General features: G+C 47.6%; 2 protein-coding genes across 2 annotated transcripts in view; both read left to right on the top strand.

Annotated features, from left to right (window-relative positions):
* Nucleotides 1–16,186, top strand: part of LOC137306084 (neuroblast differentiation-associated protein AHNAK-like) — a 121,392-nt gene extending 105,206 nt beyond the window's left edge. Inside the window, exons 3-6 of the mRNA XM_067975150.1 lie at nt 1,644–1,769; nt 3,289–3,445; nt 5,084–5,277; nt 8,527–16,186. Coding sequence (XP_067831251.1) covers nt 1,737–1,769; nt 3,289–3,445; nt 5,084–5,277; nt 8,527–15,717 — 7,575 coding nt within the window. The 5' untranslated portion in view covers nt 1,644–1,736 and the 3' untranslated portion in view covers nt 15,718–16,186. The remainder of the gene's footprint in view (nt 1–1,643; nt 1,770–3,288; nt 3,446–5,083; nt 5,278–8,526) is intronic.
* A 91-nt stretch (nt 16,187–16,277) lies between these two features.
* Nucleotides 16,278–25,330, top strand: LOC137306085 (mucin-2-like). Its single transcript, XM_067975151.1, has 2 exons — nt 16,278–23,909; nt 23,949–25,330. The coding sequence occupies exon 1, from the start codon at nt 21,586–21,588 to the stop codon at nt 23,527–23,529; it is 1,944 nt and encodes a 647-aa protein (XP_067831252.1). The 5' UTR covers nt 16,278–21,585; the 3' UTR covers nt 23,530–23,909; nt 23,949–25,330.
* Nucleotides 25,331–26,517: the final 1,187 nt, after the last annotated feature.

Here is a 26,517-nt window from a genome sequence, read left to right as displayed (position 1 = left end):
CAAATTTGTCAGACATGACTTCCCCTTCATAAAGCCATGCTGACTTGAGGGAGAAAGGAGTAGAAGGATAAGATGAAGTAGGGAGGGAGGAGGCCAGTGTAAGGCCTGTTTCTGCACTGTAAATTCGATGTAATTCGATGTATATTTTTCAAGGGGGGGGTGGGGGTTGATTGCGAGTTTGCCAGAACAAAATTACTTCACAAGGTGTATTTTCCAAACAGGAATTTCACAATAAGGTTCAAACAGAAACATTATTACTGCCATTAATCTAACAATTCAAATAAAGCAAATGAAAAGTAAAACTACTCTAAAGCACGTGTCATTAGTCCGATAAAATAAAATAATCGAAATTTTATGGGATGTTTGGACACCTCGAACACCCTCTCCCCTCGCCTACTCCCACGATTAGGCCCGAAGGAACACTTGCCAGCTGAGAACTGGGAGCAGGCAAGGAGTCCCATTCAGGGCCTGGGGAAGGCCTCCAAAGTAATCAAGGCAAAGGTGATTGATCATGGAGGGGACCTGTCAAATCTTGGCCACGAGCTCCCTTAGGAACTGGAGATTTTTTATCTTCAGCCATTCCCAGGCCTCTGGGTTCCCTCGGGATGGTGTAGGGCTGTTCGGACTCCTGCCTGCACAACAGGCCGTGCCTCTGATGCATCGGGACAGGAATTTAGGATGGGGCCTGTGTCCAGATCCATGGGTGGACACCGGCAGAGGAGAACTCCAGGGATCTCTGGCCCATAGAATCTTACAGAAGGAGGCCATTCGGCCCACGGTGCGTGTACTGGCTCTCTGAAACATCTATCCATTTAACTGTATTCCCCTGCTCTTTCCGCACATATCCATGGTGAGTAACTCACAGAATAAAGAGTGTGTTGCTACTGCAAATCTGCTCCCCTCATAAAAGGTGTGAAAGACAATTTGCGGCATAAACCTCGTTAAAGGCTTGTTAAAGGTCAGTGAGGAGAAGCACAGGGCTATGATGGGAGAGAGAGCCCTGAGATCCCACTCAGACCTCCCATTAATCAGTGGAAGGAAAGGCAGGACTTTGTAGCTGGGACCGTCCTGCTCTGCGTGGGTCAGCACCACCTGCATGGACCCTCACCCTCACCTACCCTCCTCTCACTCTATCCCTCAACCCACCCACCCTCCTCTCACTCGATCCCTCAACCCCACCTACCCTCTTCTCACTCTATCCCTCAACCCACCCACCCTCCTCTCACTCGATCCCTCAACCCACCCACCCTCCTCTCACTCTATCCCTCACCCTCACCTACCCTCCTCTCACTCTATCCCTCACCCTCGCCTACCCTCCTCTCACTCTATCCCTCAACCCACCTACCCTCCTCTCACTCTATCCCTCAACCCCACCTACCCTCCTCTCACTCTATCCCTCAACCCCACCTACCCTCCTCTCACTCTATCCCTCAACCCCACCTACCCTCCTCTCACTCTATCCCTCAACCCCACCTACCCTCCTCTCACTCTATCCCTCAACCCCGCCTACCCTCCTCTCACCATATCCCTCAATCCCACCTACCCATCTTTAAGTTCTTGTCATTGTGTGAGGAGTGGTACCAGTTTGAGATGACCTGTTTTTGTCTGGAAGGCGAATCCTGAGGAGATTTTCTGATTTGCAGATTCGGAAGTAGCTGCTTCATGAGGAGTTAAAACAATTTCTACCAATCAAAAAGGATCTTCACGCCAACTTAGTGTCACTGGTTAAAGCCAACATGGAGCCTGCGGACCAGCGCAAAGTAACCAAGGTAACGTGGAGCAGGCCCTCGCGCCAAACGGCGGTTTGTTTATCAGACTCCTGCTGTAGCTAAACACAGACGGTATCCTAGGCGATGGAGGTATAACTTGATTCACCGACTGTCCCTCTGCCTCCGGTTACACTGACCATCAGACACATCCACATACTGCCCGGGTGTGAGAAGATTCTGACCTTTCACCTTTTTAACAGTGTCTGCACCTCAAGAAAATACGTTTATCAGGAACAGGAATAGGCCATTAGGCCTCAACAAGCCCCCCACTTTAGGACAACCTTCTCCCAAAACCCCCGACCCCACCTACCCACCTTCTCCCATATCCCCCATCCCACCTACCCACCTTCTCTCATATCCCCCAATCCCAACTACTCACCTTCTCCCAAAACCCCCGACCCCACCTTCCCACCTTCTCCCATATCACCCGACCCCACCTACCCCCCTTCTCCCATATCCCCCAACCCTGCCTACCCCCCTTCTCCCAAAACCCCCGACCCCACTTTCCCACCTTCTCCCATATCCCCCCATCCCACCTACCCACCTTCCCACCTTCTCCCATATCCCCCAATCCCACCTACCCACCTTCTCCCATATCCCACATCCCACCTACCCACCTTCTCCCATATCCCACATCCCACCTACCCACCTTCTACCAGATTCCCCAATCCCACCTACCCACTTTCTCCCATATTCCCAACCCCGCCTACCCATCTTATCCCATATCCCCCAAACCTGCCTACTCACCTTCTCCCATATCCCCCGACCCCACCTACCCACCTTCTCCCATATCCCCAACCCCACCTACCCATCTTCTCACCATTTCCCTTCACCTTCTCACCTTTAGTCCCCAATCTCCTCAGAAACACATCTAGAATTATCTCTTTTTTAATTTCATTCTTGGTATACGGGCGTCGTTGGCAAGGCCGGCATTTATTGCCCGTCCCGAGTTGCCCGTGAGGAGATGGTGATGAGCTGCCTTCATGAACCACTGCAGTCCGTGCGGTGAAGGTTCTCCCACAGTGCTGTTAGGTCGGGAATTCCAGGCTTTAGACAATGAAGGAATGGCGATATATGTCCAATTCAGGATGGCGAGTGACTTGTAGGGGAACTTGGAATTGATAGTGTTCCCACATGCCTCCTTGACCCCATTACACTGTCCACTTCAATGTGCTTCCCTGGACTGCTTAGTTAACACACCCATTGGTTACAAAAGTCCCCCCGACTTCTCCTCTTACCCTTAACTCTCTCACGTTTAACAATTTCCCTCTGGGAATTGAACCCTTCACCACCCGAAACAAATTGCCTGGGCCACTTTTCTCAATCGCCGTCATGTTCATGACCTTCAGAAGTTCAATTCATTTACCTCAAAGTTTCCTCCCCTCTAAAGTTGCGGGAGTGTCAGGCGGCAGTGAGCAGCCCCTCTGCCTTTGCCCCCCCCCCCAGTAGCTACAGGAGCAACGAAGAGTGGGGCAGGATCAGTGCCCACGGCTAAACAGAGCCACCCTTCTCTCGCCAGGAACTCAAGATGACCGAGATGGTGGAGTTAATTGTGGAGACCGAAGCTGAGGTCGGGGCGACTGGATTCAGCGTGGCCGGTGGAGGGAAGGAAGGAATCTTTGTCAAGGAGGTGCTGAAGGAGTCACGGGCAGCGAGGGCACTGAACCTGAAGGAGGGTAAGCCGCGCTTTACGGTGGGACGGGGAGCGCACATCCATCTCGTAGCTGTACAAAAGACACAATGTGGGAACTATGGGATTGCATTGCAGGGCGTTCCACCCAAACACAGATCCTGCTAACCGCACCCAAATTTGTGCTTATCATCAGAGTAATGTAGACGCAGTGGGGGTAGATTATCAGTTTGGTGCCCAGGCGTACAACTGGCCTCGCGGATCGACCGCCTGTTACAGAAAGCGGGCAATATTCATTTACAATGAAGATGAAAATCGGTGGGTTTCGATAATGGGCGGGTGATCCACGAGGTCAGTTTGACTCCTGGCTCTGAGTTGAAAATCTACTTCGATGGGTGTGATTTGCCTCTCCAGGTTCATTTTGACTTTGTGCAGTAGTGTAAAGCGGGTGATAGCGAGTCAGCAGCCTGGCAGCGAACCAAAGGAATTGGTTAGAATTCCAATCAATTCTTTTTCTCCAGTTAGCTCCAATAATTGTTTCATATCCTCCTTTACAACTTGCATTTATATAGCGCCTTTAACGTAATAAACCGTCCCAAGGTGCTTCACAGGAGCGATTATCAGACAAAATTTGACACCGAGCCACATAAGGAGATACTAGGGCAGGTAGGTTTTAAGGAGCGTCTTATAGGAGGAGAGAGAGGTAGAGAGGCGGAGAGGTTTAGGGAGGGAATTCCAGAGCTTAGGGCCCAGGCAGCTGAAGGCACGGCCGCCAATGGTGGAGCGATGAAAATTGGGAATGCGCAAGAAGCCAGAATTGGAGGAGCGCAGAGATCTTGGAGGGTTTCAGGGTTGGAGGAGGTTACAAAGATGGGGAGGGGCGAGGCCATGGAGGGATTTGAAAACAAGGATGAGAATTTTAAAATGGTGGTATTCCTGGACTGGGAGCACAGGGGGTGATGGGCGAACCAGTACTCCAGTACCTACAGTCTCACCTCCACAATCATTTGTAAAAACTGATGGCAAATATTGTTTTTTTTATCTCTGCACTGTACAAATGTATGCTGTTTTAGTGGGATTAATCCCGTTAGAGTGTGGAAGTTTGGTCCCAGTATCCTGGTCTTCAGCCGATAACCAAACACAGCACCTTCCAGCAGGGCTCACTGGATACATCGTCAGGGAATGAGGCACCGGCGAGACCAATATGACAAAAATAAACTTCCCGTTGACTTCCCACTCGAGGTTGGCCCATTACCATCGCTACATCTTGTACACGAGCCCATTCTCGCACCAATACAGGCAACATTCCAAATTTCATCAAAACAATCGAATGTTTATAAAGTGTTTAAAGACTGGGACTTCTCAAACTGCCACTGGGTGCAATGGGTCAGACACTGGCCATTCACACTCTGGGACTGTACCCACTTTACCCATTTTACTCAATGCACCCTTTACCCTCTGAACCTTTTGCCTTCTGAATCTTTTACCTTCTGCACCCACTACCCACTCTACTCTTTGCCCACTTCACCCTTTACCCATCGTACCCTTTACCCACTGTGTGCTTTACCTGTTGGATGGGATCCATTTATTCACCTCTTCCCTAACGGTGGAAAGCCTCCAATGTTCGGAGCTGGCCTCTTCGCATCTCTTTCTCTGATGGTTGCTCGTCGTTGTGTCTCTGCAGGGGATCAGCTTCTCAGTGCCAAGGTCTACTTTGACAATGCCAAGTATGAGGACGTGATGAACATTCTCCAGAGCGCAGAACCGTACAAAGTCGCCTTCTGCCTCAAGCGGACAGTGTCCAGTGCCGATGTGGCCATTTCCCCAGAGACCGGGAGCCTCGAACTGAAAGGGCCAGAAGCCAAAAAGACGAAACTGGTAAGATTTTCAAAAGTCCCAGATCATTCAGGAAGCTCCTTGCAAAGTGACAACTTTCATTAAACGGTGGGGTGAATTTGCACCTTCACTGTCGGGCAGATAACAGGCAGTAGTGGACCCCGTTTCCATGGAAACCGAAAATTGGGTTAGTGTTGAATGGGTGGGCCTTGGGACACCTCTGCTCCTGGGGAGAGCCGTCACTTCCATGTGGGAGTCCGCCTGGAGAAGGTCATCTCAAGATGGAGAGAGAAAAAAATAAACATAAGAACGAAGAGAAGAGAGAACATTGAAAGGTTTTCTTTTCATGTCTAGCCAGAAATGGGTACCAGCGAATTAAACCATCACTGCCTCTGTTCCCAGAGCTGGCTATGTAAGTGCAGAGGTGTGTTGTTGTATGGGTGGTTTTGGATGTTGGAACAAGATAAACAGAGACCCGTAAATGGCTAGAAAAGTGCAGTAAGGCTGTGGAAATGAATGTCACAGATCAAATCATCATCTGATAAATAATCCAAAACCGACACTCTCTGAACTAACTGTGATCCTGGAACTCTGGTCCTAACGTTGATGCTCACGGTGCAGATCCTGACATGGCTTATCACAGAATGGTGGAAAACCATGATGCAAACTCTCATCCTTTTCAGAGGTTTTTGTTAGGCAAGGGCCACGGAAACAAGGCAGGTCGATGAATTGCCGAGCGGACGATCCATCTCGGCCTCCTCCCGATATCCCCACCATCACAGAAGCCAGTCTTCAGCCAATTCAATTCACTCCACGTGATATCAAGAAACGGCTGAGTGCACTGGATACAACAAAGGCTATGGACCCCGATAGCATCCCGGCTGTAGTGCTGAAGACTTGTGCTCCAGAACTAGCCGCATCTCTAGCCAAGCTCCACTACAGATACAACACTGGCATCTACCCAAAAATGTGGAAAATTGCCCAGGTATGCCCTGTCCACAAAAAGCAGGACAAATCCAATCCGGCCAATTACTGCCCCATCAGTCTATTCTCAATTATTAGCAAAGTAATGGAAGTTGTCGTCGACAGTGCTATCAAGCGGCACTTACTCACCAATAACCTGCTCACCGATGCTCAGTTTGGGTTCCGCCAGGACCACTCGGCTCCAGACCTCATTTCAGCCTTGGTCCAAACATGGACAAAAGAGCTGAATTCCAGAGGTGAGGTGAGAATGACTGCCCTTGACATCAAGGCAGCATTTGACCGAGTGTGGCACCAAGGAGCCCTAGTAAAATTGAAGTCAATGGGAATCAGGGGCTGGAATCATACCTAGCACAAAGGAAGATGGTAGTGGTTGTTGGAGGCCAATCATCTCAACCCCAGGACATTGCTGCAGGAGTTCCTCAGGGCAGTGTCCAAGGCCCAACCATCTTCAGCTGCTTCATCAATGACCTTCCATCCATCATAAGGATGGAAATGGGGATGTTCGCTGATGATTGCAGTGTTCCATTCCATTCGCAACCCCTCAGATAATGAAGTAGTCCGAGCCCGCATGCAGCAAGACCTGGACAACATCCAGGCTTGGGCTGATAAGTAGCAAGTAACATTCGCGCCAGACAAGTGCCAGGCAATGACCATCTCCAACAAGAGAGAGTCTAACCACCTCCTCTTGACATTCAACAACATTACCATCGCCGAATCCCCCACCATCAACATTCTGGGGGTCACCATTGATCAGAAACTTAACTGGACAAGCCATATAAATACTGTGGCTACAAGGGCAGGTCAGAGGCTGGGTATTCTGCGGCGAGTGACTCACCTCCTGACTCCCCAAAGCCTTTCCACCATCTACAAGGCACAAGTCAGGAGTGTGATGGAATACTCTCCACTTGCCTGGATGAGTGCAGCTCCAACAACACTCAAGAAGCTCAACACTATCCAGGGCAAAGCAGCCAACTTGATTGGCACCCCATCCACCACCCTAAACATGCACTCCCTTCACCACCGGCGCTCTGTGGCTGCAGTGTGTACCATCCTCAGGATGCACTGCAGCAACTCACCAAGGCTTCTTCGACAGCACCTCCCAAACCCGCGACCCCTACCACCTAGAAGGACAAGAGCAGCAGGCACATGGGAACAACACCACCTGCATGATCCCCTCCAAGTCACACACCATCCCGACTTGGAAATATATCGCCGTTCCTTCATTGTCGTTCGGTCAAAATCCTGGAACTCCCTTCCTAACAGCACTGTGGGAGAACCGTCACCACACGGACTGCAGCGGTTCAAGAAAGCGGCTCACCACCACCTTCTCAAGGGCAATTAGGGATGGGCAATAAATGCTGGCCTCGCCAGCGACACCACATTCCATGAATGAATAAAAAAAAAAGTTAAGATACAGACCAGCCATGTTCTAATTGAATGGCGGAACAGGTTCTAGGGACTGAATGGCCTCCCCCTGTTCCTATGTTCCTTGTTCCTATATCAAGTCTCTTATTCCAGCAAAGAACACGTTGAGCGTTGACCATGACCAACATTGGACATTGCTGAAGAATAACAAACTTGGAGGAAATGGGAGTGCAACATAAACAAATCTTTGAAGGTGGCAGGACCAGTTGATAATCCTGTTAAAAAAGCATATAGGATCCTGGGCTTTACTAATAGAATACAAAAGCAAGGAAGTTTTGCTAAACCTTTATAAAACACTAGTTAGGCCTCAACTGCAGTAATATGTTTAATTCAGGGCACCGCACTTTAGGAAGGATGTCAAGACCTTAGAGAGGATGCAGAGGAGATTTACTAGAATGGTACCAGGGATGAGGGACTTCAGTTATGTGGAGAGATGGAGAAGCTGGGATTGTTCTTCTTGGAACAGAGGAGGTTAAGGGGCGATATGATCGAGATGTTCAAAATCATGAACGGTTTTGACAGAGTAAATAAGGAGAAACTGTTTCCAGCGGCAGAAGGGTCGGTTAGCAGATACAGGATTAAGGTGATCAGCAAAAGAACCAGAGGCGACACGAGGAAACATTTTTATACGCTGCGAGTTGTTCTGATCTGGAACGCACTGCCTGAAAAGGGAATTGGATAAATACTTGAAGGGAAAATATTTACAGGGCTATGGGGAATAATTGGATAGCTCTTTCAAAGAACCAGCACAGGCACGATGGGCCGAGTGGCTCCTCCTGTGCTGTGATAATCTGATACGATGTTGAATTTACAATCTGAGCAGTCCAGTAAGGTGAATTCCGTGTTTGACCCTGAATACTAACGTCTGTGTCTTTTGTTTAGAGTGTCAAGAGCATCTCACCTGTTAAAAAAACTAAAAAGCTAATGAAGGGGAAACTCCTCACCACGGAAGAGGCCGCCGTGGAACTGGATGTGCCGGTAGACGTGGAGTTTGCGTTTCCTAAGTTCTCCAAGTTCAAGAAACTGAACATCACTTCTCCCAAAGAAGCGGCAGTTTTGAAAGGCGAGGCCAGAGTAACACATCCAGAGGTCGAAGCAGAACTTTCTTTGGGAGAGGAACAGGTGAAGGACAAGAAGAAAAAACTCAAGTTTCCAGGACTCAGAGCAAGAGAGTCAGGAAAGGCCAAAGTTGACATCAGCGCAGAACCTCAAAAGCAAAAAGGCGCGGTTTCAGTGACCTTGCCACAGGTCACTCCAAAGGACCTGGAAGGACCTGAGGTTGAAATGAAGACTAAAGCTAAGGCGTCTACTTTTGAGTTGTTTTCTAAAACCAAAAAAGTGAAAGCAGAGGTCCCTGTTCCAAAAGCTAAAGCCGAGCTCAAGGTTTCTGGTGGAGCAGAAGTGTCTACTGAAGGAGAAGGACCAGAAGGCAAATTGAAATTTGGTCTCCCAGTGAAATCTCCTAAGGTTGAAATAGATATCGGTTTACCAAAACCTGAAATTGATGTCAAAAGTCCATCAGTTGAAGGCGATGTAACTGCTAAAGGACCTAGCTATAAGCTAAAAATGCCCTCATTTGGACTAAAAGATGCCGAGACAATAGATATAAAAGGTCCAAAAGTCAAAATAGAAAGTAGGGAACTAGAAGGTGAAGTGGAAGGCCCAGAAGGCAAGCTGAAGATGCCTCAAATAACGATGCCCACCATTGACATTTCTGTACCAAAAATCAAACAAACGGGAGAGGTAGACATCACTACACCAGGAGTAGACGTTGGTATCAATGGTTATAAAGCAGATGGCCTGGAAGGAAAAGTTAAAGAACTTGCACAAAAAATCGCAACAATTGATATTTCAGCCCCTAAGGTTAAGGTTCCAGATCTCGATATCAGTCTACCAAAGGGTAAGGCAGACATTTCTGCCTTGGGTGTTGGAGAAGATGTCAGGACCCGTGAGATTAGATCTGCAAAGGTTGAGGGCGAAACATCCAAAATCAGCATTGAAGGACCTGAAGCGAAATTGAAAATGCCAAAAATATCACTCCCAGAATTTAGCATCTCTACCAAGAGTAAAGGTGAGGTGGGTGCAGAAATGGAAGCAGAGGGTCCAGATGTTAAAGGCCCTATTTTAAAGATGCCAAAATTTGAAGTTTCCCTGCCCAAGTTGAAATTAGGAGAGCCTGAGGTTGGTGTCTCCCCACCAACAACTGAAGCAGGAATGAAAGCTCCTGTGTCTAAGGTACAGGTTTCCAAAGTCAAAGTAGATCTTAAGGGCCCCCAACTGGAAGGACCTGAGACAAAAATAAAACTGCCATCAGTTAAAATGCCAACGATTGATATTGCAGCACCCAAGATAACAATTCCAGATGTTCAGCTGCCTTCAGGTAAAGCAGAGGTCTCTGAACCAGCTGATTGGAAGACTTCGAAAGTCAGCATTGGAGCACCAAAGATTGATGGTCAACCATCGGAACTAAGTTCCGAGGGGCTCGATCTGAAGTTGAAAATGCCAAAAGTGTCACTGCCAAAGTTTGATATATCAGGCAGCAGTAAAGAGGCTGAGGCAAAGCTGGATGCAAGAATGGGTGTAGACGGTGAAGACGCCAAACTCAAAGGACCTACAATGAAGATGCCCAAATTTGAAATGTTTCTGCCCAAAATGAAACATGCGGAAGCTGAGACGGCGGTTTGTGCTGAACCAGATGTGAGTGGCCCTGGCCTCGGTATTATGGGAAAACTACCATCAGTTAAAATGCCAACAATTGATATTTCAGCGCCCAAGGTAACGATTCCAGATGTTCACCTTCCAACGGGTAAAGCAGAGGTCTCTGCACCGGGTGTTGAAGGTGATATCAAGACTCCAAAAGTCAGCATTGGAGCACCAAAGATTGATGGTCAACCATCGGAATTAAGTTCAGAGGGGCTCGATCTGAAGTTGAAAATGCCAAAAGTGTCACTGCCGTCATTTGGGATATCAGGCAGCAGTAAAGAGGCTGAAACCGAAGTCAGCGGTCCTGAAATTGATGTCAAGGGAAAATTGCCGTCAGTTAAAATGCCAACAATTGATATTTCAGCACTTAAAGTGAAAGTACCAGAGGTAGACATTGACGTCGGCCTTCCAAAAGGTAAAGCAGAAATTTCTGAACTCGGTGTTGAAGGAGATGCTAAGGTTTCTACTGCTGGCCTCAAACCACCAAAGACTGGTGGAGTGATCCAAATGCCTGGAATTGCCATGTCAGGGCCTGATGTCACGTTGAAAATGCCAAAGGTATCACTTCCAAAGTTTGATATTTCAGTTAAGAGTAAAGACGCTGGAGCGGACGTTGATATGAAAGCAGAAGGCCCAGATGGTAGAGTAAAAATTACAAAGCTTAAAATGCCCGAATTCGAAGTCGCCCTTCCTAAGATGAAACCAGATGAAGTTGATGCGTCTGGCCTAACGATTGAGACCGACATCAAAACTGGTAAAAGAGACACAAAAATCTCAAAGGGAAAGGTTGGCATGGAAGGGCCTGAAACTGAAAGTTCAGAAGCGAAACTGAAACTGCCTTCAGTGAAAATGCCAACAATTGATATTTCAGCCCTTCAAGATAAGATCGCAGATCTTGATATCAACCTTCCTTTAGCTCAATCAAGTTTCTCTGCTGAAGGAGGTGCCAAGATTGACGGTGGTAGTCATCCAACTGGGGTTAGCGTTGAAGGACCTGATGCCAAAGCGAAAATGCCAAAACTATCGCTGCCAAAATTTGGTTCTAAAAGTGACGTGGATGTGAAAGCAGAGAGCAGCAGGCCAACAGTGGAAGGAAAGGCATCTTCTCCAGAAGCAAAAGCAAAAGTTCAAGTTAAAGGGAAAGCTCTTGACGTTGCTATCAAAGGACCATCAGTAGATGTAGATGTTGATGACATAAAACTGAAAGGGAAAGAAGGCAGGTTTAAGATGCCCAGGTTCAAAATGCCCACGTTTGGAAATTCCAAAAAATATGAAGAGGGCATTGACATCTCCGCACCTGGAGCTGACCCTGGTATAAGAGCCCCGCAGGTTGACGCACGTATTTCGAAAGGTAAGATTGAAGTTAAAGGACCAGAACTCGAGAAAGGAAGTCCGGAGGGAAAAGTGAAAACACCATTTATGAAAATTTCCAAATTCGGGATTTCGACATCTAAAAGCAAAACTCTAGAAGCTGACGTGAGTCTTCCTTCAGACGTTATGTCATCGAAGGGCAAAATCGATGTGAAAGATCCCGGTGCCAGTGTGAAAGCTCCGAAGGCGGACACCAGCACTAAGGCTCATGATGTGAGCATTGGAGGACCTGACATCAAACTGAAGATACCTTCTTTCACAATGCCCACGTTTGGTAATTCAGGACCAAAAAGCAGTCAAGCAGAAGGAGATCTGCAAGCAGATATCAAGACCAAATCTGGCACTTTAGATACTGAACCAGAAGGTTCTAGCGGCAAGTTGCAAATGCCAAAGATACAGATGCCATCGATTGGAATTTCAGTACCTCAGGTAAAGAGAGCAGATGTTGAGGGGCTGTTGCCAAGGGCAGAAGTTGATGTTTCAGATGCGGACCTGAAAACTTACGGGGGAGATTTAAAGATTCCAAAAATAAAAGGTGACATGGAAGTGCCAGACTTGGAGGGGAAACAGAAGCTTCCTTCGGTGAAAATGCCGACAATCGACATCTCAGTGCCCAAAGTGAAAGTTCCAGATGTTGATCTCGGTCTCTCAGTGGCCAAGGTTGACACCTCTGTACGAAGGGCTGAAGGTGAGGCTACTTTATTAAGTTCTGAAGTCGATGACGCAGAGTTCAAACTGAAGATGCCCAAGTTTACAATGCCCAAGTTCGGGATGTCTGGGTCAAAGGATAAAGAACCTGCTGCCGATATTTCAGCACCGAGAGCAGATATGGATTATCACGAGGAGGACGCTGAAGGCAAAGGAATGATGTTCAAAGCAAAAATGCCTAAAGTTGACATTTCTCTACCCAAAGTTAAACAATCAGAGGTTGACGTTGATATGGACACCTCTCTACTTGAGACCGAGGGACCTGATGCAGAAGGAAAATTTAAAATTCCTGGTCTTACTCTGCCAAAGTTCTCAACACCAAAAATAAAAGCTCCAGAATGCGAACTGGATATCAGCCTGCCGAAAGACAAAAAAATTGACAGCGATACAACAGGCCCCAAAATTGACCCCCAGGTCCCAGGAGGTGAATTCAAAATAAAGATGCCTCAGGTGTCCTTGGCAAGTTTTGGCATGTCCACATCGGAGGCAAAGGAAGCTGGAAGAGACCTGGATATCAGTCTCCCAGTGGACAAATCTAAACCAAAGACGAAAGTGGAAATTAAAGCCCCCCAATTGGAGGGAGCGCTCGAAATGGGAAGCCCAGAGGGCAAAATCAAAGGAGGGAAAATTAAAATGCCCAAGTTTCGAATCGGTGCATCGAAAGACGGCCTAACTGAAGCTAAAGAGGCAAAACTTGAAGCAACGAAACCTGACACGGAGACAGAGGGAGGGAAATTGAAGCTGAAACTGACAAAATTTGGGGTTTCATCAAAATCGGCCGAGGTGGAATCCGACTTGGAGCTGGTAGGCCCGGATGGCAAGGTTAAAACATCCAAACCCAAAATGTCCATGCTTGGCATCTCTCTAGGGAAAGGCCGGAAAGGGGAAGCAGACACCGGGGTTTCTGGGCAGGTCGAAGGTGACTTTGAAGCAGACGGCAGCAGGAAGTCAGATAAGTTCAGGGTTAAGATGCCGACAATTTCCATCCCGACGCCAGAAGTGAAAGTACCAGATGTCGATTTCGGCATTGGTTTATCGAAAGGTAAAGTCGCCTCTATTGACCATGACGCCAAAGCTGAAGTGAAAGGAACAAAGGGGATAAGAATAGAAGGTGAGACCCCGGGAGCAAGCTCGGAGAGTTCCGAATCCCGATTTAAAATGCCCAAACTTACAATGCCTGATTTTAACATCTCCGGGAGCAGCAGGAAAGACATTGAGGCGACAGCGGGAACTAAGACAAAGACTTCAGAGACGGACCTCAGAAGATCGAAAGTTGAGGTCGATATTGAGGGTCCAGAGGTGGACGAGGACGGGAAGCTGAAGATACTGAAGATGAAGATGCCCAAAGTTGAGATTGGCTTGGCCAAAGATGACTCATTTGCGGAAGGAAAAGCTGAAACCAAAGCAGGTGTTGGCGGTCGGCAGTTTGACCGAGATGGCGTGAGTTCAGAAGAAAGATCCACAAAGGCCATCTTTAAAATGCCCACCGTTGAAATTTCCACGCCAAAGATCAGCGACTCATCAGCTGCGTTCGAAGTAAATGGCGCAGAAATTGGCCTTCGTCCACTGGAGGGCAGTGGGGGTCTTCTGGAGGCTGATGCTGACGTTCTTAAGTTGAAGATGCCGAAGATCACATTGCCCTCGTTCGGCTCGTCCGAATCCAAAGACAAAGGCCAAGAGCTGTCTGGAGATAGAAGCAGCACAGGAGCTGTTGTGGGTACCTCTAGAACGGGCGTTAAAGGTGCACAAGTGAATGTAAGAGGTCCACAGGTTGAAATCGATGCAATGGAGGCAGAGCTGGATGTTTCGGAAGGCAGGCTGAGCAAACTCAAAGGTAAAATCGCAAAGTTTGGCGTAGCATTGCCTAAAGTCACACAAGAGGAGGTGAGCATGCCCACTGTCGGTGTCAAAGGTGAAGGTGAGGCAAAGGGTTATACATCGCTCAAGGCAGATGTTGACCCTCCAGATGCAGAACTAAAAACCGACAAAGTTAGAAAGCAGTTGTTTGGCATTTCTGTTCCAAAACTGAAAGGTCAGGACGTGACCGTGACTTTAGCAGAAGGTCACGTGGCGACCTCATCGCCCAAGGTCAAGGGGCACAGCAAATCCCCAGCTGCAAAGGGGGATGTTGGTGCCGGAGCTCCACCCGAGGTCGATAGTGCAGAGGTCAAAGTGAAAACGTCCAGGGTGAAGATGCCCAGTTTCGGACTCTCTTGGTCTAAAAGTAAAACGGCAGAGTTTAATGGAAGTTTAGAGGCAGATACGTCAACAAGAAAAGCTGAGGAAAGTGACGAAATGGACAGCTCGGACGGAAAATCAAAAATGAAATTGAAGTTGCCAAAGGTTAGTTTCACGCCTGTTAAAATACCTTCAGTTGACGTCACCCTCAGTGGGCCCGGTTCATCCGTTGAAGTGAGACCAGGTGATGTATCTCTTAATGGAGAGAGTGAGATGTCTGGGAGCCCAGGAAAGATTGGAAAAATAAAACTTCCAAAAGTAGAATTTTCCTCACCGTATCAGAAGGCCAAAGACAATGACACCGAGTTAAGTCTTCAACTGGTCAAAACCGAGATGTCTCCGTCGAAAGATGATGCTGGGCCCAGGTCCAATTCTGACCACGCTTTCGAGACGTCCTCTCCCAGAGTTAATGGGGGCGAAGTGAGAAGTGCAAAAATCAAGGGGCCTAAACTAACCTTTTCTGGTTTCAAAAAGAAAACCAATGAAAGAGCACAATCAGATGAAAATCCAGAAACGTTAAATCTGGTGACATCGACCGCTAGGACTGAGCTGGTGTTACTGGAGTCAGGAGGGAATGCCGCAAACACCAAGTCTACCAAGTCAAAAACCACAATGGGCTTTACTTCAGGTAAATCCAAAGGAACGTATTCTGTCCAGGGTGCTGCCTCAGCTCTCTCTGAACCTGGTAAGGAGCCCAAACTAAAGGGCGCCATAGATGGCCAAGGTGATGAAAAGGGAGAGTCGGAAAGTAAAGACAAGTCAGGAAAATTCAAACTCCCAAAGTTCTCTCTTGGCCCAAAGTCCAAAGGAGTTCTGGATATCAGTTCCGCAGAGTATGAAAACAACGTCTTCTCAGAGCTGCAGCTGGAGGGGGAGGAGTACGCAGCTCGACACTTCAAATTCCAAATGCCCAAAGTGGGGTTCACAACAGTCTACCACGAAGAGCACACTTCTGAGGAGAAGATCATCGAAGAGGCAGGTTCTGCGACTATGCCTAAGGGCACAAAACAGATGAAAGCTGAAACTCTGACCGACAAATCAACCAGCATTTAACTGAAGGCCAGAAACAGCATGTGGTAAGAGCAGAAGGGGAGACCAGGTGCCAGCACCAGTTCATGTAAGGACAATGACTTTGTGTTGTACAGATTTCCCTCACTTGGGCAGATTAACAGCATTCCTTTGTTTCGGGGCACAGATAGACGAAGGTGACTGGAGTATAATTCGGCATAAAACAATACTGGCGGGGGCCCTCCCTGGGCTACAAATGGTGGTTCAAACTGGACTGTCTGTGCTCCACTAAACCAAACTGTGATCTTCTAATGGAGGCCGTGCTGGGCCGACTCACAGAACACAACTCATTTAAAACCTCCTCTGTGACTAACATTCGCCAACATGATCCATCACAGACACTTACTCTTAACCTCCTCTTGGTTGCTTCAAAAATTCTGCTAACTTTAGTGATTTGACAAAAATATTGTGGCCTTATTATGTTAATTATAGATTAAAAATACACTACAGTAAAGTTTTGGCTAATGAGTGAAAGGTTTGTATAGATGGTTGTTCTTTTAGGTCATGATTTGAGGTATCTGCGAGGACAATGCTTAATCAATCTTGAGGAAGAATTATTAAATAGAAAGAAATGGGGTGAATTAGTCTCGGAGAAAAAATAATCTCACAGGGTGAGTGGGATGAATCAGTCCCTCTGGGGCAGTGGGATGAATTAGCCCAGAGGGGGGATTGGGCCCTCTACTGTTTCCTTTGACCGTGGCCTGTGGAGATGTCCCAACTTTAACAAGCCCTGGTTTTATATTAAAGGGATCTTGGCCAGTCTAAAATATTGAAAGGCGATGATCTCTTTTAATAAACTGAGACTATGCAAAGCCGCTGTGAGGCCTGTCAGAATGAGAAGTGGGGTGGACAGCGATGCCCAGGACATCTTGCTAAGTGTGTGCAGTGTGACGTTCCAGCAGCGTCAAAACTTAGTTCATTGTGTTTGTTTTCGCCGTGTGAAGTTATTTGGAGGAACGTGTTGAAACTCGGCTTTGGAAGATCTATGACCTCAAGGACAAATGACCCTCCACTCCTGCAACAGGGGAATATGAGGATTAACAGGGGCTCTTAAGGAGCCTGGTCGAGAAAATTCAATGCGTTTATATCCCATTAATACTTTTTATCATCAGTTACTTAAAGTGCTTTTGTTACCTGCTTTGAGGCTATATTTTACTCTTTTAGTGTATGAAGGGTTAATTTACAGCATACAGTAGAAAATGGCCGACCCAGATCAAAATGGCAGACCCAGAATCAAAATGGTGGACCCAGAATCAAAATGGTGGACCCAGAATCAAAATGGCGGCTGGGAACCAAACTGCTTCTGCTCAAACTCATTAGCATTGAAAAAAGAAAACCAGCCAATGAGAACCCACCTATAATAATTCTACTTTCACACTTCTCAAATGCCTCTGTTCGTATAACTGGGGATTATTACAAGCACCAAGGTCCTGTTAGATATTATGTTAGTACAACTGGGGATTATTACAAGCAGAAAGTCCTACATAATAGGACATAATAGAACATAATAGGAGCAGGAGTAGGCCATGCGGCCCCTCGAGCCTGCTCCACCATTCAGTCGGATCATGGCTGATCTTCGATCTCAACTCCACTTTCCCGCCCGATCCCCATAATCCCTTGATTCCTCTAGAGTCCAAAAATCTATCCATCTCAGCCTTGAATATATTCAATGACTCAGCATCCACAGCCCACTGGGGTAGAGAATTCCAAAGATTCACAACCTTCTGCATGAAGAAATCCCTCCTCATCTCAGTCTTAAATGGCCGCCCTCTTACCCTGAGACTATGACCCCTAGTTCTAGACTCTCTAGCCAGGGGAAACAATCTCTCAGCATCTACCCTGTCGAGCCCCCTCATAATCTTATAAATTTCAATGAGATCACCTCTCATTCTTCCAAACTCCAGAGAGTATAGGCCCATTCTACTCAACCCCTCTTCATAGGACAACCCTCTCATCCCAGAAATTAATCTAGTGAACATTTGTGGCACCGTCTCTAAGGCAAGTATATCCTTCCTTAGATAAGGAGACCAAAACTGTACACTGTACTCCAGGTGAGGTCTCACCAATGCCCTGTACAATTGTAGTAAGACTTCTTTACTCTTGTACTCCAACCCCCATCCAATAAAGGCCAACATACCATTTGCCTTCCTAATTGCTTGCTGTACCTGCATACTAACTTTTTGTGTTTCTTGTACGAAGACACCTAAGTCTCTCTGAACACCAACATTTAATAGTTTCTCACCATTTAAAAAATATTCTGTTTTTCTATCCTTCCTCCCAAATTGAATAATCTCACATTTCCCCACATTATAATCCATTTGCCACCTTCTTGCCCACTCACTTAACCTGTCTATATCCCTTTGCAGACTCTTTGTATCCTGCTCACAGCTTACTCTCCCACCGAGCTTTGTATCATCAGCAAACTTGGATACATTACATTCGGTCCCTTCATCTAAGTCATTAATATAGATTGTAAATAGCCGAGGCCCAAGCACTGATCCTTGCATCACCCCACTAGTTACAGTCTGCAAACCTGAAAATAACCCTTTATCCCTACTCTCTGTTTTCTGTCCGTTAACCAATCCTCTATCCATGCTAATATATTACCCCCAACCCCATGAGCCCTTATCTTCTGTAACAACCTTTTATGTGGCACCTTATTGAATGCCTTTTGAAAATCCAAATATACTACATCCACTGGTTCCCCTTTATCTACCCTGCGTTACATCCTCAAAACACTCTAATAAATTTGTCAAACACGATTTCTCTTTCATAAAACCATGTTGACTCTGCCTAATCATATTATGATTTTCTAAGTGCCCTGTTACCATCTCCTCAATAATGGATTCCAGCATTTTCCCGATGACCGATGTCAGGCTAACTGGCCTGTAGTTCCCTGTTTTCTCTCTCCTTTCTTGAATAGTGGGGTTACATTTGCTACCTTCCAATCCGCTGGGACCGTTCTAGAATCTAGGGAATTTTGGAAGATCACAACCAATGCATCCACTATCTCTGCAGCCACCTCTTTTAGAACCCTAGGATGTAGGCCATCAGGTCCAGGGGATTTGTTGGCTTTTAGTCCCATTAATTTGTCCAGTACTTTTTCTCTAGTGATATTAATTTAAACAATTAATTTAAACAATTAATATGAAGTTCCTCACTCTCATTTACCCCCTGTTTCCCCACTATTTCTGGTATGCTTTTTGTGTCTTCTACTGTGAAGACAGATACAAAATATGTGTTTAACGCATCTGCCATTTCCTTATTCCCCATTATAATTTCTCCTGTCTCAGCCTCTAAGGGACCAACGTTTACTTTTGCTAATCTCTTCCTTTTACATACTTGTAGAAGCTCTTACAATCTGTTTTTATATTTCTTGCTAGTTTACTTTCATCTATTTTCTCCCTTTTTATCAATTTTTTGGTCATCCTTTGTTGGTTTCTAAAACTCTCCCAATCCTCAGGCTTCTTACTCTTCTTGGCAACATTATAGGCCTCTTCTTTCAATCTAATACTCTCCTGGACATCTTTATTTAGCCACAGGTGGATCACTCTTCCCGTGGAGTTTTTATTTCTCAATGGAATGTATATTTGTTGAGAATATTGAAATATTTCTTTAAATGTTCACCATTGCTTATCTATCATCATATCCTTTAATCTAATTTCCCAATCTACATTTGACAACTCACCCCTCATACCTATGTAATTGGCTTTATTTAAGTTTAAGACTCTAGTTTCTGACTTAAGTACGTTACTTTCAAACTCAATGTGAAATTCTATCATATTATGATCGCTCTTCCCCAGAGGTTCTTTTACTGTGAGATTACTAATTAACCCTGTCTCAATACACAATACAAGATCTAAAGAAGCCTGTTCCCTGGTTGGTTCCATGATGTTATGTTAGTGTAACTGGGGATTATTACAAGCATCAAGGTCCTGTTAGACATTATGTTACTGTAACTGGGGATTATTACAAGCACTAAGTTCCTGTCAAACAGAATCATCAAAATCTATTGTGAAATCTTTGTGCCAGACAAACATCTGCAGTACGGCAGCAGATGTAGGAAGGATGCAGACACCCCGCCCGCCTAATAACCCAACTCTCACTGATACCCCCATTCTGGCTGACCAGACCCACCCGACCAGACCCGACCAAGCCCGACCCGACCCCACCCAACCCCACCAGACCAGACCCCTACCCGACCCCGACCCGACCCCATCCAACCCCACCAGACCAGACCTGACCCCACCCAACCCCACCAGACCAGACCCCGACCCGACCCCACCCAACCCCACCAGACCAGACCCCGACCCGACCCCACCCAACCCCACCAGACCAGACCTGACCCCACCCAACCCCACCAGACCAGACCCGACCCCACCAGATCAGACCCCAACTCAACCCCACCCAACCCCACCAGACCAGACCCCGACCCGACCCCACCCAGCCCCACCAGACCAGACCTGACCCCACCCAACCCCACCAGACCAGACCCTGACCCGACCCCACCCGACCTGACCCAACCTGACCTGACCTGACCTGACCCGATCAGACCCGACCCGACTTCTAATGGTAGTTCACACACTTAAATTAATGAATTTACAACTGACAAGGCGGAGAGGATAGACATATACAAGGAGATGAAGTGATAAATGTTAGTTTTTTAAAAATATGAATGAAATGAATAAAATATTCACACACTCAAAGAAATTTGTACTGGAATTGTCAGCGGTAAAGTTAATTTATTAAAGTGTGTGCACAGAAAGAGTCGGATTAAATCAGTCAGGGCTGGTGAGAGTCGGGTTAACTCGGTCAGGGCTGGTGGTGAGAGTCGGATTAAATCAGTCAGGGCCGGTGAGAGTCGGGTTAACTCGGTCAGGGCTGGTGGTGAGAGTCGGATTAAATCAGTCAGGGCCGGTGAGAGTCGGGTTAACTCGGTCAGGGCTGGTGGTGAGAGTCGGATTAAATCAGTCAGGGCTGGTGAGAGTCAGATTAAATCAGTCAGGGCTGGTGAGAGTCAGATTAAATCGGTCAGGGCTGGTGGTGAGAGTCAGATTAAATCGGTCAGGGCTGGTGGTGAGAGTCGGATTAAATCGATCAGGGCTGGTGGTGAGAGTCAGATTAAATCAGTCAGGGCTGGTGGTGAGAGTTGGATTAAATCAGTCAGGGCTGGTGGTGAGAGTTGGATTAAATCGATCAGGGCTGGTGGTGAGAGTTGGATTAAATCAGTCAGGGCTGGTGGTGAGAGTCGGATTAAATCAGTCAGGGCTGGTGGTGAGAGTCGGATTAAATCAGTCAGGGCTGGTGGTGAGAGCCGGATTAAATCGGTCAGGGCTGGTAGTGAGTGATGGTTAATGCTTCCTAACAATCTCGCTCAACCTGCTTTTAATTGAATGGTGTCCCCAGGTTTTGGTCCTTAGATTCCTATGACATGCTGCTTGCTGGCCACACTCACTGGCTGTCCAATGTTTCATACTAATGATCACTGGAGTTATGCACTAAAGCCGAACTTAGACCGTCTGACTGGAGAAAGTGAACGGTTTATTTTGGAGAATGCAGCGATTTGCAGTGTCCTTTCCAGTTGCAGATTTTTTTGAGTTAATTAATTTCCTGCTTTTAATATTTTTTGTGCAAAAAATATTAACTCCTGTTTTAAATGAGCAAATATTGAAATCATTCTCACAGATAAGGTTCATGGCAGTCGCCCATTTTTAAAGAGATATTCAGTTCTCCACTCCAAAAGGAATTCCTGACCTGATGTGTCCTCACGTTTCCAGATGTGACCTCACCTAACCTTCCTGGCTGTCTGATCACGTTTCCAAAGGTTAAAGTGCAGCAGGAGAGGCAACATCAATGGGGAGTTGCACATTTGTAAAACGTTCACTGGTTAGATTTAGCAGTGCGTCGAAGAAGCTAAATATTAACTATTCCCTGCACTCAGTGACCATCCATCTCCCCCACACAGTCTGTCCCACTCTCAGAGACCATCTCCACCATCTCCCCAACACAATCTGTCCCACTCTCAGATACCATCCATCACCCCCACACAATCTGTCCTACTCTCAGATACCATCCATCACCCCCACACAGTCTGTCCCACTCTCAGAGACCATCTCCACCATCTCCCCAACACAATCTGTCCCACTCTCAGAGACCATCCATCACCCCCACACAATCTGTCCCACTCTCAGAGACCATCCATCACCCCCACACACAGTCTGTCCCACTCTCAGATACCAGCTCCTCCATCACCCCCACACACAGTCTGTCCCACCCTCAGATACCAGCTCCTCCATCACCCCCACACACAGTCTGTCCCACCCTCAGATACCAGCTCCTCCATCACCCCCACACACAGTCTGTCCCACTCTCAGATACCAGCTCCTCCATCACCCCCACACACAGTCTGTCCCACTCTCAGATACCAGCTCCTCCATCACCCCTCACACACAGTCTGTCCCACTCTCAGATACCAGCTCCTCTATCACCCCCACACACAGTCTGTCCCACTCTCAGATACCAGCTCCTCCATCACCCCCACACACAGTCTGTCCCACTCTCAGATACCAGCTCCTCCATCACCCCCACACACAGTCTGTCCCACTCTCAGATACCAGCTCCTCCATCACCCCCACACACAGTCTGTCCCACTCTCAGATACCAGCTCCTCCATCACCCCTCACACACAGTCTGTCCCACTCTCAGATACCAGCTCCTCTATCACCCCCACACACAGTCTGTCCCACTCTCAGATACCAGCTCCTCCATCACCCCCACACACAGTCTGTCCCACTCTCAGATACCAGCTCCTCCATCACCCCCACACACAGTCTGTCCCACTCTCAGATACCAGCTCCTCCATCACCCCCACACACAGTCTGTCCCACTCTCAGATACCAGCTCCTCCTTCACCCCCACACACAGTCTGTCCCACTCTCAGATACCAGCTCCTCTATCACCCCCACACACAGTCTGTCCCACTCTCAGATACCAGCTCCTCCATCACCCCCACACACAGTCTGTCCCACTCTCAGATACCAGCTCCTCTATCACCCCCACACACAGTCTGTCCCACTCTCAGATACCAGCTCCTCCTTCACCCCCACACACAGTCTGTCCCACTCTCAGATACCAGCTCCTCCATCACCCCCACACACAGTCTGTCCCACTCTCAGATACCAGCTCCTCTATCACCCCCACACACAGTCTGTCCCACTCTCAGATACCAGCTCCTCCTTCACCCCCACACACAGTCTGTCCCACTCTCAGATACCAGCTCCTCTATCACCCCCACACACAGTCTGTCCCACTCTCAGATACCAGCTCCTCCATCACCCCCACACAGTCTGTCCCACTCTCAGATACCAGCTCCTCCATCACCCCCACACAGTCTGTCCCACTCTCAGATACCAGCTCCTCCATCACCCCCACACACAGTCTGTCCCACTCTCAGATACCAGCTCCTCCATCACCCCCACACACAGTCTGTCCCACTCTCAGATACCAGCTCCTCCATCACCCCCACACACAGTCTGTCCCACTCTCAGATACCAGCTCCTCCATCACCCCCACACAGTCTGTCCCACTCTCAGATACCAGCTCCTCCATCACCCCCACACACAGTCTGTCCCACTCTCAGATACCAGCTCCTCCATCACCCCCACACAGTCTGTCCCACTCTCAGATACCAGCTCCTCCTTCACCCACACACACAGTCTGTCCCACTCTCAGATACCAACTCCTCCCTCACCCCCTCCCTCACCATACACACACACAGCCTGTCCCACTCTCAAGTAACAGCTCCCTCTGTTCTGTGAGAACACTCGTTGAGTTGGAGTAGGCCTCATGACCCATTCGATGTTTGTAGTGGTCCCATAATCTGGTTGGTTGTGGCTCCTATTGGCTTGGGTCTTTGTTAAGAACCCACATTATTATCAATAACCCACTGGTGTGATATATAGCCCACAGTGTGATATACAGCCCACAGTGTGATATGCAGCCCACAGTGTGATATACAGCCCACAGTATGATATACAGCCCACAGTATGATATACAGCCCACAGTGTGATATACAGCCCACAGTATGATATACAGCCCACAGTATGATATACAGCCCACAGTGTGATATACAGCCCACAGTGTGATATACAGCCCACAGTATGATATACAGCCCACAGGTGTGATGTGCAGCCCACAGTATGATATACAGCCCACAGTGTGATATACAGCCCACAGGTGTGATGTGCAGCCCACAGTGTGATATACAGCCCACAGTGTGAGATACAGCCCACAGGTGTGACGTGCAGCCCACAGTGTGATATACAGCCCACAGTGTGAGATACAGCCCACAGTGTGATATACAGCCCACAGTGTGATATACAGCCCACAGTGTGAGATACAGCCCACGGGTGTGATGTGCAGCCCACAGGTGTAGTATCTAGCCCACTGTGTGATATACAGCTCTCAGTTGTGATATACAACCCATAGTATGATATACACACTACAGGTGTGATACACAGCCCACAGTGTGATATACAACCCACAAGTGTGATATACAACCCCAGTGTGATATACAGCCCACAAGTGTGATATACAACCATAGTATGATATAGAACCTACAAGTGTGATATACAACCCACAGTGCGATATACAGCCCACCAGTGTCATATACAACCATAGTATGATATAGAACCTACAAGTGCGATATACAGCCCACAAGTGTGATATACAGCCCACAAGTGTGATATACAACCCACAGTGTGATATACAGCCCACAAGTGTGATATACAACCCACAGTGTGATATACAGCCCACAAGTGTGATATACAACCCACAGTGTGATATACAGCCCACAAGTGTGATATACAACCCACAGTGTGATATACAGCCCATAAGTGTGATATACAGCCCACAAGTGTGATATACAGCCCACAAGTGTGATATACAACCCACAGTGTGATATACAGCCCACAAGTGTGATATACAACCCACAGTGTGATATACACCCTACAGGTGTGATATACAACCCACAGGTGTGAGTTACACCCCAAAGCTGTGATATACAGGCCATAGTGTCATATCCAACCCACAGGTGTGATATACAGCCCGTAGTGTGATATACAGCCCACAGGCATGAAGTACAATCATGAGGCATGATACACAATTGTCCAGCATGCTGTACCACTTGCGATTGTGGTACACTCAGTCTGTCGAGTACATTGACTACATCACCAATCTTTCCAGTGGATTCACACTACATCTCATGAATTCATATCAATAGATTTGATCACAAACATTTTTTAGATTTATTTCTTCATGCTAATGATAGTTTTGAAAAGAAACTTTATAAAATGGTGGGGGCAGATGGTGAGTGTGAAACTGCATATTTAAACTATTAATAATCGATAAAACCCAGAAATAATCAGTCAAAATTCCATGGCCTTGGAGAACTAGATATCTCTTGATATCATCGACTGATGTTACTTTGACTTTGATCTTCTTGTGATTGTAACATGTAAACTTTAAGTGTGGAATATATTTTTAATGAATAATTTTAACCATGTATGGTAATAAAAGATGAGGGAATGCTCACACTCCACCTGCACTGAGTCCAGTTATATATATATTGGAACACACGAGTGGAGACCCTGTAACTCCCTGCAGGAGCGAGTCATCCAGCATCACGCAGGGACATTATACAGACAAATATACAGAAATGAGGGGCAGCAAAGGACCAGCTAGTCCATGAAGCCTGTCCCACACCCTTGATGGTTGGAGCATCAGAACTGGACACTCCCCCCTGCCTCCCTCCCTCCCTCCCCGTGTAATCTCCTGGAGGAGGTAAAAACACAGAGAAAAAAAATCCAGGGTTGATAAGGGAAAAAATACCCTGCAAAATTCCTCTCTGACCCCCCCTCTGGTGATTGAATCCAGTCCAGGAGATCACATGGAACAGGTGTTATCTGCAAAGCCACTTACCTTCTTTATGATGTGATCTCTGCCCCCAGTCACGCACCAGTCCAGCTCCCTCGTGAAGACCAGAAGTTCCCAGACGTGGTCACACTGAGTTAGCCGATGGTAAAATGGGGCAACGGTTGACAGTGGGTCGTGTTGCCCCTGGCATAGGGAGGGGGAAAATCAGTCAGGATCCTGCTTACTGTCCCAGTGACTCCTGCTGGAATGCACAAGTGTGTGGGTATTGGGTGAGAATAGGATCGGGTACAGCTGTGATGCCTCTGCAGTCGAGTATCCTGCCAACAATCGCTATCTAATTGCACACATGAAGAATGGCCAATTTGGCCAGGGACGAGAGAGCAGCTGTCACCCCTAGAACCATATCACAGTAAGAGCCACCCCACCTCGGAACCCGTACCCCAGTGAGAGTCAGTGTCTGTGGAACCCGTACCCCAGTGAGAGTCAGTGTCTGTGGAACCCGTACCCCAGTGAGAGTCAGTGTGTGTGGGACCCGTACCCCAGTGAGAGTCAGTGCGTGTGGGACCCGTACCCCAGTGAGAGTCAGTGTCTGTGGGACCCGTACCCCAGTGAGAGTCAGTGTCTGTGGAACCCGTACCCCAGTGAGAGTCAGTGTGTGTGGGACCCGTACCCCAGTGAGAGTCAGTGTGTGTGGAACCCGTACCCCAGTGAGAGTCAGTGTGTGTGGGACCCGTACCCCAGTGAGAGTCAGTGTGTGTGGGACCCGTACCCCAGTGAGAGTCAGTGTGTGTGGGACCCGTACCCCAGTGAGAGTCAGTGTGTGTGGGACCCGTACCCCAGTGAGAGTCAGTG

Source organism: Heptranchias perlo, chromosome 41 (assembly GCF_035084215.1).
Source record: "Heptranchias perlo isolate sHepPer1 chromosome 41, sHepPer1.hap1, whole genome shotgun sequence".
Classification (NCBI taxonomy): Eukaryota; Metazoa; Chordata; class Chondrichthyes; order Hexanchiformes; family Hexanchidae; genus Heptranchias; species Heptranchias perlo.
The sequence above is the reverse complement of the archived record's forward strand: the minus strand, read 5'-3'. Positions and strand labels throughout refer to the sequence as shown.